This window comes from Rhineura floridana, chromosome 17 (assembly GCF_030035675.1).
Source record: "Rhineura floridana isolate rRhiFlo1 chromosome 17, rRhiFlo1.hap2, whole genome shotgun sequence".
NCBI classification, from domain to species: Eukaryota; Metazoa; Chordata; class Lepidosauria; order Squamata; family Rhineuridae; genus Rhineura; species Rhineura floridana.
The window spans coordinates 10077924-10097607 of NC_084496.1; the positions used below are offsets into that span (position 1 = coordinate 10077924).

The window sequence follows — 19684 nt, forward strand, 5'->3', positions numbered from 1 at the left end:
TCTGGTCTGGTGTCATCTGCCGCGCGCGGCACCCTGATTGGTCACCTTTACCACCTCAGCCTCATGCTCCACCTCCCCTCTAGCTTCGTCTGGCCAATGAAGCGGTTTGTTTTGGGGTCCGTGAGGGAGGCGTGGCTGCCTGAACGCTCAACCCGGCCTGTTGGGTGCTTTCCCCAATCCTTTCCTTCCCGCCCCTTCAGTGGGCACGGAGGCAAAGAGGAAGCGGAAGGAGCCCTTGTTTGTCTTCAGTGTGTAAGGAAAGCGTAGGGGTGGGAGTCATAAGCGAAGGGGGTGGGAAGATTTGGGTAACGGCAGCAACCTTTGGGCTGCAGGGATTTGGTATCCGCGTTGCAACGGTATATCCATGCATCAGGTAGGACTTGGGCTCCAGTGCTCTGAATTTTAAGACCAATGCTTCTTTCCCTGTCCACTTCCCCAGTGTGTGTGTGTGTAGTGAAGTACAATCCTAAACACTCTTGTTAGGGAGGAAAATCCAATGGGGTGGCTTCTGAACAAATGTGCACAGGATTAGAGTCCCAGGTGTCAGAAAGGAGATTAGTTTGGAAGGAAGCGATTCGTTTCCTTAGAGCGGATCTGGAGGGAGGAATGATTGAGAAGAATACTGGTGGAAAACTAGAATGACGAGGAGTGAAATTGGGGATTAAGAAGGAAAGGTTGAGAATTTGGGGAAGCTAAATTGTCTTTTGTTTTAAAAAAAGTTTTAAAGAAATTAAATAAGCACTTTTCGACAGGAGTAACATGTTGGACGATCTGGGAGTAGAGCTGAAACTGGACAGTTTCTAAGCAGGAAATAATTTGGGTGGGATGCGAAAGGATTAGATGGTCTATCTTCTGAATGAAGTCAGAAGGCACAAGAAATAATTGGGGGACAGAAGAGGGAGAATGGTGTGGGTGGCTAATTCTTAAGAGTGTTGTAGCTGACCAGGAGATTCAGCCTGTTTACACAATCACTTCTGGGTGTTGGATCTTTAATTAATAATAATCTGTGGAACTGAGTATTGGAAATCTTTGGTAGTCTTTTAGAGGAATGAAATGAGGGGAAAAACCCAAAGTCTTTCAGATGTCAGGTGACTGTCATTGTCTATCCTGCCATGCCTGTGAAACTTGGCTATCTATTGTGTGTAAAAGTTTATAATAGCTTATTGTTTTAATTTTCTTGGATCTTTTAAAAGCTCTGTAACCTACTAACACAATATAGCACAGCCCCCCAAAAATGCAAAAATGTGTCAAAAGTGTAAATTTGAAGGTTTTGGTTCCAACTGATGCAAATAGGTTCCATAGAATTTGGGGAGGATGGCTTCCATGTAAATGCTTTTACGATTTAGTTTACGGTAATCAGTACTCTGATTTTCATATCTTAAGAAGCTATTATACAATACTTGTACAGCTATCTGCTTCCTAAAGTGTGTAATATTGATGTTAAATGGTGAAATTTGAGCCTGAAATTTGGGGTTATTTTGCTGGTTATTATCTTTATGCTGGTGATAGCTGATTGTGGTTTCTGTTGTGACTAGGAAATTGCATTTTATGTAGCGCAGCACAATCCTATGCATATTTACTAGTAAGCTACTGAATTAAGTGGGGCTTACTTCCAAATAAGTGTGCATAGGGTTGCAGCATTAATATTCTGTCGTGCTGCTAAATGATAACTTTCTTGATAGTCGTTTTGTTTATGCTATGCTTCCAAATACTTGATTATGCGGTTTAAAAAAAGCTAGATTAATATCCATGTGCAAATTTTTTTATAATAAACAAAAAATTGTTCAGGGTCAGAGCAAATGATGTTCACATAGTATTGAGGAAACACTGAGCCCAGTGATGTGATTGCAATAATAAAATTTCAGTAGCAACTGAGCACAGTAAATGAATTTGTAAACCCTCTGTGATACTGGGAAAAGTGGTTGCCCGTGTATATCTTGGGGAGCGGGGTTGTCTTCAGTCCAAGAATTTAGCTGTGGTTGCTCCAAATGCTAAAAAGTGATGCTGCAAGCACCCGACACAGTGAAAGAGAATGCCTTTAGGAAGCCATAGTCCTTTCTTTAGCATTAAAACAAGCCTCACCATTAAACAACTCGCCCCGCTTTCAAAAGCAAAACATAACAAAAGTGTGTGTGTGTTGTGGTGCGTTTTGTGACTATGTTGGTTTTGTGACAAAAGAGCAAAGATTTTAGGGCTGTGTTGGTGGTGGGTTGTTGTTGTTGTTTTGTTGTTTTTTGCTGTTTGCCAAAAACACCAAAAAGAAGGAGCGGGGGGGAGGGAAAGCTCTGCCATTCTTCTGGTTGGGAGAGAAGAGAAAGTCGCCGCTTTTATAAAGGTTGAATCGGAAAGGTGCGTAGGAAATTGGAAGTGGGTGTGTGGGGAGTTGCTGGAAATCTTTGTATCCTTGGCCAGCCCCAGTCCGAGAGAGAGAAAGACACACACACACACACACACACGCAGAGAGAGAGAGAGAGAGAGAGGAGGAGGAGGAGAAGCTGAAGCTGCTGCTCTCTGCATCTAGGAATATGAATTTCCCCCCTCAGTAGGTCGGATCGCCTCGGCTCCATGGTGAGGAGAAAGAAGAGCCCCCCTGGCCCAGAAGACCCACACAATGGGTAGGATGGGGTGGGGGAGAGTCACTTTTTAGGGGTCTCTCTCTCTCTCTCTCTCTCTCTTATTTATATATGTATTCCTCCCCACTCTCTTTACTGGCCTCTCCCAGTGTGCCGCGGAGGGTGGTTTTTTCTCATCTCTCTGTCTCTCTCCCCGTGGCTGTCGAACGCATTCCCCAAACGCCTGAGTTTGCCTCGGCGATGTGTGTGTATATATAGGAATATATATATATATATATGTGTATGTGTATATATATATATATATATATATATATATTACCCCCTTGCTAAAGGCGCCCTTCACCTTCCCGGAGGCGAGGGCCCCTGGGCGGGGCTAACTATCCCTCCGCGGGGTTTCTGGCCTCCTTTTCCCTACCCCCCTTCCGCCTCCCCGCTTCCCCACCACCGGCACAGGTTGTTGGGTCGGGACAAGCAAACGAAAGGGGATTTAGTCGCAAACAACGGCGGCCATGTTGAGAGGAATTTCTGCAGCTAAACTTCTCCCTTCGGAAGGCAGCTGGAGAGAGTGTGTGTGTTTTGGGGTGTGCATGTGCCTTTTTTCCCCCTTGCTCCTTTTCAAGGGTCTCTTGGTTGACTTCGTGCCCCTTCCCCACTTTGTCTCTGTCTCCTTTTCTCCTCCCCCCCCCTTTCCTTCCTCCTCTTCCTCCTCATAGGATGACAGTGAAGCTGGGCGAAAGCAGCAGCAGCAACACCAGCAGCACCAGCACCACCACCGAGGAAGGCTTGAGAAAGCTGGGCAAGCGAGCAGGCGAAGAAGAATCCCTGGAAGAAGGGGCAGGTGAAGGGGCAGCCCCCAGCAGCAGCACTGCCAGCACAAAGGAAGAAGAGGCGATCATTCAGAGCAACACTAACGGGGCCTCCTTCTCGGCCACCCCCTCCACGTTGCCCCAAGACCCTTCTTCCTCCTCTTCCTCCTCCGGCCAGCCTGCCCACAGCAACGACCAGCATCACTTTCTTAGGTCCAGCGTCAGACCTCAGAGCAAGAGATTAAGGAAGGATTCTCAGGCATCCTGTGTGGCTGGAGGTGCAGGCAGTAGCAGCAATACTACAACTGCTGCTGCAAAAGGAAAAGGTACCGTATGGACCGCATGCCCGTCCCAAAACACTCATAAGGGGGTATGCATGCTGGGGTGGAGGAGGGTGCCTTTTGCGTCCATTTCCAATTTTGCCCCTTAGATGGTTTCTTCGGGTGGTTGCTTTTGCTTCGTGTTTCTGCCACTGTCTTGTTGCCTTGATTGCTCTTCAGTTTTATGTGCTCCATGTAGGCACAGAAAAGGGGCCAGGAGCCTATTTTTATTATTACTAAAGGGTTTTTTGTTTTGTTTTTTAAACAGCTTCCTGGTAGGATAGTAGTGTTAGTCTGTTGCAGGAAAAACAACAATCTTCTGGCATCTTCAAGATCCCCAAATTTATTATGTTATAAGCTTTTGTGGATCACAGTCCACCTCAGCAGATGCATCAGATGAAGTGGACTCAAGTCCGTGAATGCATATGCCATACTAAATTTGGGACTCTTTTAGGCACCACAACGCGTCTCATCACTTTTGCTTTAACCCTTTAGCTACAATCTATTTTCAAAGCCTTAGTGTTTATTTGGTTTGGGCTATCAAATTGGAATTGAGGCGTGATCTCCTGATTCCACCCTGAATAGCTGGCTTTCCTTGGCATATTGATATGGTTGTTAATCAAACAAATGACATCTAAGTAATAATATTTTCTTGTCTGCCTCAAAAGTTTATTTGTGATGCCAGTTATAATACAAAATTAACTGTCGGCATGTTTGAAGACATCTTTTTGGCCTAGTTTGCAAATGACACTAAGCCATGGTTTATTAAACTTTGGTTTATTGAACCATAGTTTGTTTGATCATCCAAACCCTGCCTAGGCGATTAACTATGGTTTGTTTATTGCCAACAAACCACCATCTGAAGCCATAGTTTGTTGCTGGCTTCCAAACCTTGATTTGTTCTAACTGTGTCTTGATGTTGCATACAAACCCAGCATTCTTCCCTAACTAAGATTTGCTGTGGCCACCCCTACCCCAGACGCTCATTAAGCCACAAAGGTGTGAGGCAAGAGCACCTGGAAAACAAAACAAACTTTCACAAAATAAGCCATGGTTTGTTTTTTGTGGGACAACTCATGGTTTGACAAATAGGCCTTAGTTTACCATTACTGTTTTCAGTATCGTGACCAATGCTGTGAGCAGTGAACTCTGTGTGTGTGAAGCATTTCTTAGTTACAGTCAAGTGTCTGATATTTTTATAGCCTTTGCTGCTCTTGGGAAGAGAGAAAAATTGCAGCATGATGGATAGTTGAATAAATTCTTATTGAGGGTATACAGTCCTTATTCATTCCCATCTAACTCCTTACTGAGTTGATTGGTTGGAAGACATTTTAGGTAATCCCCACTAGCAATATTAGACTAGGCTCTCCTTATTAAGAAATTTCTGTGGACTTTCTACATACCAGGATTAATTGTTTTAGTAAATTGCCTTGAAACGGAAAATGGAATGATTTTAAAGCTTTTAAGAAAAAGGTAATAAATGAACTGGTTTCTCTGTTAATTCTCCCAACACATATTGGATGATAGAAATAAAGATGCTGAGGGATATATTCACTGCTGCTAACAGTAATAGTAATAATAATATAATGCTGAGCAGAAGGGCATTTCGTAAGAGCAGCTTATTTATGCAAACCATCTAAATGATGGAAAATTTCTTTAAATAACAATTGCAGAATCTTTTATATAATACTCTGAATAAGTATTATAGAAATCATTAAATAGGATGTTGATGAGTGTGAAATCATATTCCCAAAGCCTTGAAGGATTTATCCCAATATTTTCTCATTGCATAATTGGTTCAGATGTAGTTTACTATAAATGTTTACCAGATTAGGGAAGGCAAAAGCTGGTGGTTCTATTTACTCCTTCATGGTCATTTGAAAAACAGACATTTTGACCGCTAAACAAGGAAAGGGGAGAAATTGGTTTCTTCACATTGTGCATAAATACCATTTTTGTTTATTTCATTTTTTGTGCTATACACCCACCCTGCGAAATCTTTAGCCCCAGTCCAGTGCTACTCACGCAAAACAGCTAGTAGCCTCCCACACGGGTGCTCATTCCCATCCGCATCAAAAGATACACCCAGCCATTTTAGTGGGGTCTAGATGAACATCTTGAAGTATATCTGTATTGACTGTTTGTGTGCATGCTTACTTACTTGGAGCATTATTGTTGAATTGGGGCATTTAACGTTAGTGTGTTTTGATGATATGAGGTTGATTAATTTTTATTTTACTGTTCGCATTTAATGGTGAAAAAAACTTTGTAGGATTCGGCAGTATGCAAACTGATTATTAGTAATAATTCGGAACATAGGAATCTGCCTTCTACAAAGTCAGACTAGTTTATTTATTATTTATTTATTTATTTCAATTTATATACCGCCCTTAGCAGAATAGCTCTCAGGGCGGTGAACAAACAGGATAAAATACAATATATCATAATAAAAATCATAAAAACATATACAAACAAACAACAACAAAAACACAATACGACAAAAACTAAAAAATACGGATTAAAAGATTAAAATGGTTAAGAAAATTAAAATGCCTGGGAGCATAAAAAGGTCTTTACCTGGCGCCGAAAAGATAGAAGTGTAGGCGCCAGGCGTACCTCTTCGGGGAGGCTGTTCCACAACTCGGGCCACCACAGAAAAGGCCCTAGATCTAGTAACCACCCTCCGGGCTTCCCGATGGGTTGGTACCCGGAGGAGGGCCTTAGATTCTGAACGAAGTGAACGGGTAGGTTCGTATCGAGAGAGGCGTTCCACAAGGTATTGAGGTCCCACGCCGTGTAAGGCTTTATAGGTAAGAACCAGCACCTTGAATCTCGCCCGGAAGCAAATAGGAAGCCAGTGCAGACGCACCAAGACAGGTGTTATATGCGAAGACCGACTGGTCCTCGTCAGTAGTCTGGCAGCTGCGTTCTGCACCAGCTGAAGCTTCCGAATTGTCTTCAAGGGCAGCCCTACGTAGAGCGCATTACAGTAATCCAACCTAGAAGTTACCAGAGCGTGAACAACGGAGGCGAGGTCGTCCCTGTCCAGATAGGGGCGTAGTTGGGCTACCAGACGAAGATGGTAAAACGCATTCCGTGCCACCGAGGCCACTTGAGCCTCGAGAGACAGGGAAGAGTTGAGAAGAACCCCCAAACTACGTACCTGTTCCTTCAGGGGGAGTGTAACCCCATCCAGAACAGGGTTAACATCCACCATCTGAGCAGGGAAGGCATTCACCAACAATGTCTCGGTCTTGTCTGGATTGAGTCTCAGTTTAGTTGTCTGTCTAGCTCAGTACTGTCTGCTACAACTGCTGGTAGTTCTCCAGAGTCTTGGGCAGAAGTCTTTCACATTGCCTGCCACATGATCCTTCTAACTGAAGATCCCAGGGATGGAACCTTGAACTTGTGTGCTGTTCTACTAAGCTATGGTCCCTCTCCTATGTTTTTTAATTGCACTGGGCAAAATTTATCCCAACTTCTATAGAAGCCACACTGAAATGAATGGCAGTTCTGCAGAGCACAGCCATTTCCTGTGTAGCTCCAGGCGGGATTGACTTCTCATAGGAGTTGTATCCTTCATGACATAGGCCCCAGCTGTACTATACATTGTATCATATAGATTGGTAGGGTGCTTTCAAAATTTAGCATATGCGGTTACTTCAACTATTGTAATGATGTACCTAACATCACCACAGGTTTTTAAAATTATATCTGAGAGAGAGACAGAAAATATATTGAGGTTTTGCAATTTAATTGAAGCATCCTAGGTTGCTTTTATTTACCTTCAACTCGTACTGTGAAAAGCTTCAAACAAGAAAAAAAGACACTGGTGTTCATTTCCCAAAAGAATGTATTTCTTTTTCTTGGTTACCAACTTGCAGATCTTGAACAGGGTTCTCCCCCCTCTATTTCTGAATTCATTCACAATCACAGCATCGCGCAAGTTGCAGGCAAGGTAGAACTGCATGGTCTACACTAGAGCTGCCCACCAGAATCTTTACTCTCTCCTTGTGTTTTGATGGTATTAGAAGCCATTCTTGTGTTGAGTTAGCAGAAGAATTGTTCGGGAAGATCATTTCATATTGTTTTTCAGGGAGTGCTCCTTTCAAAATCCTTATAAATGTCTTCTGGGGATGTTCAGGAGAGGTGTCAAGAGAGAAACTAACAACATGCTCATTAAACCTAGTATTTAATTTTAAATGGTTGCTAGTTATATCCCATTGGTTTGAGCTTGATTGTGTCTTTGTAGTGAACAACCCTGGAGTGATGTGCTTTTGTGATGTTTGAAATTGGTTTTATATTTAGAGCAACCCCTGATAGGTTTGATAGCCTATTGTAAGTTTTTAAAAATGCTGAGAGGTTAGATTATTATTTTTATTTTAAGTGTTTACATTCTGCTTTTCATCAGAAAAGATTGCAAAGTAAAATAAAAATTAAATAATGCAATATATTAAACAACAAAACAGATAAATGGGATTCCACTTGCGCAATACACTTGACTCAATGCCCACACAAATTCCACACCCTTACCTCATTCAGCCTACACCTACACACATTCACCCACAAACACACACACTCCCTCAGTCTCAGCAATTAGATTAGAATAGAGTTAAATGAAAAAAAAATGCAGCGCTCAATCATGGGTGGGGGTGGAACCGACCCTCTTAAATCTTTGCAGATTTTTCTGCTTACCAGATTTTATACAGATTCTCCTTTCAGCCATGGATTCTTCAGTAAGTTTTTTTCCTATTCCTGTCTCTCAGACTCTGTAGAACAGACGTAGCTGTGTGACTCCTGAAATCTCATGGATTGCTAAAATTATGGCAGTGCATGCACTGAGATGTTTCAATTTTTCTTGGAACTGCTGTCAAGATTTCAGGACCAATAGCGAAGAGTCTTTTTAGAAGAGCTGAACATTTGGAAATGGAAGTTTTGGGATTCTTGGTGACCATAGTTGATCAGGTTTAATGTGGTCAGGATCTGTTTTGGATCACACAACCCTTCCCATCTCTGATCCTTAGTTGCAAGAGATTGCTGAAGACACTCACTTTGATGTAAAGCAGAGGTTGGGAACCTGTGGCTCTCCAGATGTTGGACTCCAGCTTCCCATCAGCCTTAGCCACCATGGCCAATAGATGACAGGAGTTGTACCCTACAACATCTGGAAGCTATAACATTGGCTACCCATAGACTAGTCCTTTGCTGATTTGTTCTTGTGCCTTATTTTACAGTAGTCATGGGATGACATTTCCTCCAGTCAGGCATTTATATTGGCTTGAAGCACAGTATGTACCACTTTGTGTGTGTGGGGAGGAAATTGCTGACAGCTCACTTTGGGTGTGCCCTCATGGAGCATTTCTCCTGCTGCTGACTGTTTCAGTGCCATATTTTGTATAACAGTCTTGCTGCTTTCTCTTTGTGAGTCATACAAACTACAGATCTAATTTCCCCATATGTGGCATGCGAACACACACACACCCTGGGTGACATGTGCGCTGTTGTTACGAAGCCAGTGAGTGTGTAGGGTGCCCTAACCGACTGAGTGTACACATGGCTGGTAAATGCATCCATACAAAAGTGTCCTAGGAGTAATTGGTTGTTGTATGTTCACAGTTCTTTTGGGCTGCAATTCTAGATACAGGCTGGTTAAATTCCATTGACATTAGTAAGTTAGGTACCCCATGTATTGGATGCCATCTTTCCCTCCTATACCCATGACACCCATTTCCTATTGAGTCTGTGGATTATAAATCTCTCCCAGTATACAGAACTATTCTGTTCCATAGTTCTGAACGAGCAATGACATAAAGCAGTGCCATCTTGAATGCTACATCTGTAAATGTTCACCAGTATGATGCTCTTGCAAACTGATCTGCAGTGAGAGCCTCCATGAGGTGGAAAGCTGTATCTAATGTGTATATTTATTGCAGGTAATAATTTGCTTAATATGGGACACCCAGCAATTGAACATTGTTTGCCACACTTTGTTTGACCTAATCAAATGATAACTCCTTGCCAGCGCCACATGAACTGGGCAGTACAGATGTGGAGAATCTCCATGGAATTGAGTTCATTAGGCATCTGAAATGTGGCTTTGTAATGTTACAGATACTTAATAGAGCATCCACACACAAAGCTGTTTTTGGCAGCCTGCATGTGGGGTTATTGGATTTAAATGAACCCTTTACAACTCTTGTGTTTCTTCTTGCAGTATATTCAAATTCGTTGCTAGACCCATTTGAAACTATGAGATTACATACAGATTAAGTGGGCCTTACACACATAGTTCCAGCTTGCTTTTAACCTTATTCCTTCTGAAAGTGGAAATTTTCAGGCTTCTGATAGAAATCGGCAAGGTAATCATGTGCATACCAAAGAGGTGAGTATTGCTCGCCTCTCTTGAGCATGCTTTCTTGCTGTCAGTGGCAGCAGATCTAGCATCTCCTCTCAAAAAAAAGTTTGCAAGATGCAAAGTTAAAAGAGATTATTTCAGGAACATGAAGGGTTTTTATTACAGGGTAATAATGGTTAATTCCAGAAATAGGAAAGGAATCATCGAGGAAATTTCTGTTCCAGAAGTCTGAGGATATGTGTTGTACCTCTATTGGCGCTGTTGATCTGCTTTAAAGAGATTTGATCTTTATCTTCCAATTTTGAAAAGCAAGTTTTCTTCATGGCACTTAGATTTCAGTGCACATAGAAACTGACATATAGTTTGGATCTACTCTTTTAAGAGACTCACCCTCCTGGGGCATCGGATTCTGTGCATTTGGCATGTAACAGTAATGTTAAAAGTGAAGTCAAAGGGCAGTGTCAGAAGGGCAACAGCCAATCTACCATTGCATAGGGTTAGTTATTTTTTTTTAAAAAATATTTAAAGCTTTGTAACCCACACACCAGTGATACAATCATAAACAGCCTAGTTTAGTCAATAATAAATATGCATAAAAATCCCAACAAAAAAGAAGCAGCTGAAATGACTAAAACACAGACAAAAAGGCTTAAAATAGTCACTCATTCAAACCTAAAATGCCAGACTAAACAGGTACTTGGCACCATAATGACAACAGTAACATTAAGCATGATCATTCATGCTTATAAGGGGAGGGCCTTCTATACACAGGGCTTCATCATAGAGAAGGTTCTGTGAAACTTGGTAATGCTTTTCTGCCCAGTATTCATTGTAGTTTTGAATAGTAAGGCATTTTTCAAGAGCTGTGAAGTAGTAATTGAAAACATAACCTATCCGTTTTGAGAAGAAAGTACATTTCAAATGGTAGGAATACTTGTATATAATAATACTCAAAAGCAAGGATGAATGAGAGTTCTCTCTTCAGAAAGATCTGACGATTTAAAGTATGCTAGAAATCGTTTTAATTTTCAATCCCATTGCGTTTCAGCCCTTGCGTTCAGTTTTGTTTTCCCAGCCCATTAACCACCCATCACTTTTCCTGAGCTCCTTCATAGTAGCATTTGGAATCCACATAATTTCTTACCTCTTGGAGATAGAAAGTGCAGGAATTTGTACTTTGTACTTGGTAAATAGCAAAGGTTTTAAGTTCAAAATGTACTGTAATTTGTAATATCTTATTTATGAGTAGACGTAGTTAGGAATGCACTTTAACTCCTGTTAAATTCAGTGGGGCTTACTCCCACGTAAGTGTGGTTAGAATTGCAGCCTTAATCACCAAGTGATTAAAAGTGTGTTTAATCAAGATAAATCTGAACACTCTTTAAAACTCTGTGGTTGTAAACCATTTTTGGTGTTTTTTAAAAAAGATTTATATCCTACTTTTCAATCATAGGGCCGTCAAAGCAGTTTTTGAAACTGTCAACACTTCAGAACAAGGGCCAGTGTGGCATAGTGGTTAGAGTGTTGAACTGGGACCTGGGAGACCAAGATTCAAATCCCCACTTGGCCATGAAGCTTACTGGATGACCTTGGGCTAGTCACTGCCCCTGAGCCTAACCTACCTCACAGTGTTGTTGTGATGATAAAATTGGGAGTGGGAGGACCATGTTTGTACACCACTTTCAGTTCCTTGGAGGAAAGGTGGGATATCAATGTAATAAATAAATGAAATGTCATTAGTACTACAATGTCACTTCTTTCTTTTTAAAGTGGTGCTTATGAATTAAATGGTGAACTTAGTATTCCTAAACTGTGAATGTGTGGTCTTGATCTCGTTTGCTAAAGGTTTAGATAATGGCGGGACTTCCTCTGGCAATACATCAGGAATCTCTCCCAGCACCCCAGCAGGCAGTTCAAAATCTACTGCCAGAAACCTGGGCTCCTCAGCAGGAGAAAAGGAAGAAGGCAAGAAGGTTAGGCGTCAGTGGGAATCATGGAGCACAGAGGATAAGAACACCTTCTTCGAGGGCCTTTATGAGGTGGGTGTCTCCAAGAGGAGGCAGTTGCCATATCCTCAAGAGATGCATTTCAAAGACCAAATAGTGTGCTACATTTCAGTCAAATATTAAACACTTGGATGCTATGTCAAAACAAGGGGGACTTGCAAGAAAACATTGCCCTATGGACTGCTCCTGTATGGGGTTCCAGCCATGCGAACCTTCTGGTTCCTGCAAGCCTGCTAGTATCTTTTTGTGTATGGATAGTGCCCTTTTGGCTACATAGGAATTGTCAACAATTGAAATCGCACTATCTTCTGTATAATTACTGAAAGTATCTTATTTGTTTGTTTGTTTTCCCCCTAAGCCACTTGGAACCTACACACTTCGTTGAGTTCAAAATCCCAGTCTCTTTGAGTATATTGTACATTGAGTGGACTGCATTTTACACGTTCTTGTTGCACCATGCTTCTACCATGTTGTTTCTCTCCAGAGCTTTATCCTGGGAAAGGTCATTAGAACATAGTCTGTCTAATTCTGTTTTGTCATCAGGCAGGTGGGGGATCCAGTAGGGTTTGTATGTTCAACATTTTTTAGAAATAGAAAGTGGTTGTGTCTATAACAGTGAAATCCATACATCTCTGGTAAATTATCTGTAGCAAACTGAATATTAATTGGGCATTTGGGTCACACTTTTCTTGGAGTTATGGAAATGATGGCAAACTCAAGTTGAATATGAATGGGATCGAGTTGATTTTTAGGAGGAATAGCAACAACTCCAGCTTAGGCCAGAGTATGAAGTAAAATTGTACCCAAAAGAGGAAGAAACAAGTAACTCGGGTAACCTGAGCATTGGAAAAACAAAAATCACTTGGGGGATACATAAGAATTCAGCTACCCATTGTGTAGAACTTTTAAGAGTTTGGATCTAGGACCTGGCATGCATCAAGCAAGGCACTGGACTCAATGGCCTTACAGCCCCCTTCCAACTGAACTGTTCTATGATTATATGCTCTAGCTGCCTGATTTTTACAATCTATTCTAGAGAACAGTATTGCCCAAATAAACAAAATCGAAAAGGAACGTTTGACTGTCTCTAGCTAATTGTTCTTCAGTTTGTTTTGCACTGTTTCCTTTTTTTTTCAGCATGGAAAAGATTTTGAAGCAATTCAAAACAACATTGCCCTGAAGTATAAGAAGAAAAGCAAACCAGCAAACATGGTGAAGAACAAGGAGCAGGTTCGGCACTTCTACTATCGCACCTGGCACAAGATTTCCAAATACATTGACTTTGATAATGGTGAGCGTACTGTGAGCTTTGGTTCTGTGGGTAATGCAGCCAGACTAGATTGTGTTGTGCTCAGACAACTTGTAAAATCGGAGGGAAGGGGGATCACTAAGGGCACTTCTTGGACATGGTCTTGAGTTGAGGAGACCTCAGTCTGGTCGGTGCCTGGAAGGGAGGCCGTCTGGCGATCCCATGGACGCTACCTTGAGTTCCAAGGTGGAAGAAAGGTGGACTATAAATGTAACAAAATGTTTTAAAATAAATGTTTGCAGCAGGGGGTGGAGGGATTTCTGCAGTAATTGAGTGCATCAAATTACAGTGAGCCACATGGCACATTTGGATACCTATGGTGAACTTCTTGTGGCAGACCAGGAGACCTGCAGAATCGGTGAAGGTAGTGCAGTAGTGAACCACTAAAGCAAAGCTGGGGGAACCAGTGGACTCTCAATTCCCATCAGCCCTAGTCGGCACAGCCAACTATAGGGGATTATGGGAGCTATAGTCACAATGATATCTGGAGGACCACAGTTTCCCCATTTCCTCAGTAAAGGATACACAACAAAGCTGTGCAGCATGGTGCTTCCTCGCCCGCTCCCCCAAGGGCTCCTTACTACACTTGAGGTTTTGCTCTCAAGTGTCAAATGGGAATTGAGGGAGGCAGACATGCCCTAAAATAGCTTTCACCAGCCTGGTGCCCTCCAGGTGTTTTGGATTACAACTCACATCACATCCACTGGCTGGGTCCAAAACTCCTGGAAGGCACTAGGTTGATGAGGCTGCCCTAAGGCAACCAGCAGTTGATGAATGTTTTCAGTTGACTACACTGACGTGTGGGAAGTGCCATAACTAAGGGGTTTTTTTTTGCTAAAATGACATTGCAGTTTCCTCTTCGTATAAACGTGAAGGATTTGCAATAAATATATCAGAAAAATTGCAGTAAAACACAATGAAATAGCTCAAACCTTCAGCAGTCAAGAATGGAATGGCTCAAGTATCCTGGAAGGAAGGAAGAAGTATCCGCAGACCTTGAATCCGAAGTGTATCCCATAGCCTGTGGGCTAGAACAGTGAAAGCCCTGCCCCTCCACCATTTTGTTCTCACCTTCATAAGAGGGCAGCTTGAGCTCCTTCAGAGGGCCCAGTACACAGAAGCTTTTAGCACTGAATTGACCTTAAATACACAAATCATGAACTCCCAGGATGTGGGGGGAGGGAAAATGTGTGTGTAACAGAGAAACAAGAATTTGTGTGCATATATAAACTAGGTATATTTTGGAGGCATCAATCCCCATTTATCCTGCCATTTCCACTGTAAAATCTGGTGCTAGGACAGAACAGTAATTATGACAGCACTTTTTGTCTGGTACAGTCCAGATCATTCAAATACTGTGAAAGATTATACCACTTCATTCAGTCCTAAAACCCAACTGTGAAATGCTTATGCTCATCTCATTGCAGTACACGTGTTGTATTAACTGCGGGAGAATCTCTTGTCATACCAGTTAACATTTAAATAAATGTTGATATTTGTCTCACCCTATGAATTCTTAAATCGGGGAGTGTTTGGTGTCTACTGGCGTAATCGTACTCTGAGCGAATCATGTTTTCTTTTCCCTTAACACCTGTGGCTTTCTGTCTTTGTAGTGTTTTCTCAAGGGCTGAAAAAATCCTCCCTGGAGCTCTATGGCTTAATTTGTTATGGGGAGCTAAGGAAGAAGATTGGGGGCTGTAAGTATACAGTTATTTCACTGCCATGAAATTACAAAGTGCTGGGTTCTCTCTAGAGGAAGGCAATGGCAAACCACCTCTGAATACCGCTTGCCATGAAAACCCTATTCATAGGGTCGCCATAAGTCAGGATCGACTTGAAGGCAGGCCGTCTGTCCGGGTTCTCTCTGAATGCAGTGGAAGGCCAAACTCTCTGCCCAAGATGCTTCAGATGCCTTTATTTTTCAGTATAGCTTATTTTCCCAAGTAGGTTTCTGCATGCATTTCTGTTGCTTCAGGGAAAGATTTCTGGGTGCAATCTTGTAGTTTGCTTTTTCTGCAGAGTACAATACAATAAAACAGAAAATACACAAGGAATCATCTGTTATTTTGTGGGTGTAATTCACATACCATGAGAAATTTGCTTGTCCCTGCATAACAGAAGGATCAAATCAAAATCAAAAAAGCTGGGATGGTGTCTGTCCTTGGATTTGGAATATAAAAATGAAATGCATTCTGCGTAACTCATTGTGCTTTACCTGTCAGCACCAGGCTGTATTTTGTCTGGACCATAACTTGTCCATAATTCACTGTCATATCGAAGGAGCTAAAGTTGTTGCATTGAATCTATTTGAGACAAATCTCAACTTAAGTCAGCAATGGGGAACCTGTGACCCTCCAGATACTGTTAGACTCCATTAGCCATGCCCCCTCCCAAGCGAATAGTCAGCGATGCCAGGAGTTGTAGTCCATCAACATCTGGAGGGCCACAAGTTCCTCATCCCTGGCTTGGGCCAATCAAAGAGGCTTAATGGCAGGTGCATTGCATTTCTAAATGGGTAACTATTCTTTTGAGAAACCACAGGAAGAATGTTGCCACATTACTTTAAGAAGTAGTCTCCTTCAGACTGATTACATACATGTGTCATCTTGCACCATGGCATATTTATTTTTATTTGTTTTATTAATAAAAATATTTGTATACAGCTAATCATAAAAAAGAAAGTGGTTTACAACAATCATATACATATATACCCATACAGTAAAACCATAAAATTTAAAATCATAAATCATTGACTAACTATTGCAGAAAGATACCTTCTTAATTTCTTGCATAAGCCTGGCAGCATAGAAAAGTTTTCAGCAAGCGTTCAAAAGTCAAAACAAAAGATGCCTGCTGAATACCATACTGGCAGAGCATTCTACAGGGCTGGACCAAGATGACACTAAAGGTTCAATTTCTTTTTGTTGTCAAATGAGCCTCACCAACTCAGAATGACCAGTGACGCTCCTGCAGTTGCTCTCAGTGATCAAGCAGAGATGTAAGGGTTTTAAAGGATATTTAAGCACTGTTGGCAGGACCTTGGTATTCATGTACTGTTCTGTTCCCTGATATATCCATCACATTTAATTTATTATATTTATGCCCTATCTTTCCCTCAAAGAGTTCAGATTTATTTATTTTATTTTTATTTATTATTTGATTTATATCCCGCCCTTCCTCCCAGCAGGAGCCCAGGGCAGCAAACAGAAACGCTAAAAACACTTAAAAACATCATAAGAACAGACCTTAAAATACAGTAAAACAAAACAATGTTAAAAACATTTTTTTAAAAAAAGCTTTAAAAACATCTTTTTAAAAGGGTTAAAAACATTATTTAAAAAAACACATATTAACAAGCAATTCTAACACAGACACAGACTGGGATAGGTCTCAACTTAAAAGGCTTGTTGAAAGAGGAAAGTTTTCAAAAGGCGCCGAAAAGATAGCAGAGATGGCACCTGCGTAATATTCAAGGGGAGGGAATTCCACAGGGTAGGTGCTGCCACACTAAAGGTCCGTCTCCTATATTGTGCAGAACAAACCTCCTGATAAGATGGTACCTGCAGGAGGCCCTCACCTGCAGAGCCCAGTGATCGACTAGGTATATAAGGAGTAAGATGGTCTTTCAGATATCCGGGTCTTTCAGATAACTTGACATACACAGTTCTCTTCCATGTACTGCCTCCACTGCCTTCATTTTGTCATTGTGCCACCTAGCTGATGAGGTAGGTTAGGCTGAAAGTAGTGACTGGCCCAAGGTCACATAGCGAGTTTAATGGCTGTACAGGGATTTGAATGTGGTTCTCCTCAATCCTGCTCCAACACTGTAACCGCTACACTACACTAGCTCTCAACACATGCACATCCTCTTGTGTGTTCAGAATCATAAGGCTGTATTCCCCCCCACCCGCTGCCCAAGCCATCCATCTAAATGTATACCACAAGCTCAACCAGAGCAGTAACCAGTGCATTCCTCTACAGCAGAAAAGAATCCTAGCATAGTTTCTTACATGTGTCCTGCTTGGTGACTCACTGAACTCCCAATTTCCTTCCTTCACAAGCATACATCTTACCAGCAGAGGCTCTCCTGCACCAAGATCTGTAAAGGCTGCAAGCTTTCCATGATATTGTGCTGCCTTGGTAACGGATTTGGTGCATGACGTTCAAGAACATCTTTCAGTTAATGTTGCAGTGTCATATTTACAGCTAGCAACATTGAGCATTATAACAGATGAAATTCAGTTTTTAATCTACCCTTTGAAATGTGATGTAGTAAGCCATCTACTTTTGCACACTGGCTGTGTTAAGACCTCATGATAAAACAAGGAAGAGGTCTTGGTCAGCTTCTCTTCTCTCCACTCCCCTTCTTGTTTGGCATGCTGCAAGGAGGACATCAGCGGTTTTTTGCTTCTGTTTTTGATTAACCACACATTGTCATGTTATCCAAACACTAATTAAGAGTAACCACCGTGTAGGGTTCAGATATTAACACTAAACTGGTTAATTGAAATTGGATACAAAAACTTCTAATCTCCTTCCAGCTATGCTGGAGGAGGGAAGGGAGTGCACAAGCCTGAGACTCACCTTGTTCCTGTCACACTAAACCAAGGTTTATCATGATCTCCAAATGCAGCCAGTGGGGCCAACATCACTAGGGAGATTCTTGGGTCTGTATTGGTGTAATGTCAACCTGTTTATCCCATGCCATCCCCCTCTGTCTCCTTCCCATTCCCCAACTCTTTGTCTTCACCTTTATGCATATTCCAACCCACCATTCCCTCTTTGTCCCACTAATCATTCCTCCATCCCTTAAAACACCTTGCTTCTTGCACTGTGTACCGCTTTCAGGAATATATGGGGAGATGTTTTTTAAAAAACTTAATTTAAGAGTTACAAATTCATGTTTTGAAGAGCTCTGTGGCACAGGAGGAATACTAGGTGTGCAGTTTAAAAAAACTGATTGTGCTGTTTTGATGTCCATATATGTGTATTCTTAGAATAGCTTCAGAAAGGTTTGTCAGATGTTAGTCAAAATAATCTACTTGTAAGAAATAACCATTTTGAAATCATAAAATATGACAATATGGTTGCCATTTCATGTCTTGCCATCTTTCATGCCTAAACTGACTGACTTTTTCCCTGTTTTGTTTAAAGGTATGGATGACAAAAATGCAGCTAAACTCAATGAGCTTATTCAAGTTGGGTAGGTTTTTTTTCCTTTGCTTTTAGCACAATCACTGTACAATTGCTGAATCATATTATTGTTTCAGCTTGTTAAGCTTCTAATCTGTCCTGTCTATAAAGGGCCATGCACACAGATAATATTTTTTATGATTGTTGTGCCTTCCCAGATCTCTAAGGCAGGAATGGGGAATCAGTGGCCCCCCAAATGTTGTGGGGACTCCAACTCCCATCAGCCTCAGCCAGAGTGGCCAATGGTCAGGGATGATGAGAATTGTAGTCCAGCAACATCTGGAGAGTTTTCAACGCTCCCCAAGGAAATAATTTCACTGTTGTAGTTGTGTTATATAATCATATAAAATTGCTTGAAGAGAACTGACTAATTTCAAAGAGCTGAAGTTTTTTGCTGTTGCTATGACCTTCTGAAACTGCAATTCAGAAGAAATTGCTGTGGTAATTTCAAGATGCTATATTCACTGAATGAATAATATTTAAAAGGTTACTAACTCCCGATATTACTTATTACTATTTCTTAAATCCTGTCTTCAGGATACAAATGCTTGCAAGGCCTCTTACATTGATGCACATTTAAACGTGTGTGAGAGAGAGGGGGGGGAGGGAGGGGAGAGGGAGAGGGAGGACAATTCAGCTGGAACAGAAACAGACTCTGTCTTTGCCTGCTTCCCTCACGCCCTAGGTTCCTTGCCCCAGGGCATTTGGTGATAGTCCTGTGGGGGCAGGGGAGGTGGTCAGTCTTGCTGAAGCAGGCTTTGGTGACTTTTTGCCTGCCCTACTCTAATGTGTGTAGATTTTTATTTGTTTATTTGCTTGGTCTGCTAAAAGTGCAGCCTTTATGCTCCAATCAGCAGGAGAGGAATAGCTCCTAACCAATATCAAGAAAAAGGCATCACTATAAAATAGAGCTCGCTGGTGCCACATGCCTGGATGTCTCCATCTGTAGTGAACTAAGTCTCACACCTACACCCTTTGTTGGATATAATATGAAATACAGCTTCTATTTCTGCTGCTCACCATGTTGCAACATTGTTCTGCGTGTCATTTGAAAGTGTGCTTTGTACTCATTGCAAGCACTAATTGTGTTTGTGTAGGATTGGCACAGATGCTATATGCCTT

General features: G+C 41.7%; 1 protein-coding gene across 4 annotated transcripts in view; it reads left to right on the forward strand.

Annotated features, from left to right (window-relative positions):
• The first annotated feature begins 48 nt into the window (after positions 1–48).
• CRAMP1 (cramped chromatin regulator homolog 1) overlaps positions 49–19684 on the forward strand; it is a 53023-nt gene continuing 33387 nt past the window's right edge. The window contains exons 1-7 of one of the 4 annotated variants that reach the window (XM_061599725.1): positions 49–373; positions 2544–2615; positions 3287–3705; positions 11900–12093; positions 13198–13351; positions 14983–15066; positions 18524–18572. In XM_061599725.1, coding sequence (XP_061455709.1) covers positions 2566–2615; positions 3287–3705; positions 11900–12093; positions 13198–13351; positions 14983–15066; positions 18524–18572 — 950 coding nt within the window. In that variant the 5' untranslated portion in view covers positions 49–373; positions 2544–2565. Of the gene's footprint in view, positions 374–2477; positions 2616–3286; positions 3706–11899; positions 12094–13197; positions 13352–14982; positions 15067–18523; positions 18573–19684 lie in introns of those variants that run through there. The other 3 variants (XM_061599726.1, XM_061599724.1, XM_061599727.1) reach the window with 3 other exon arrangements.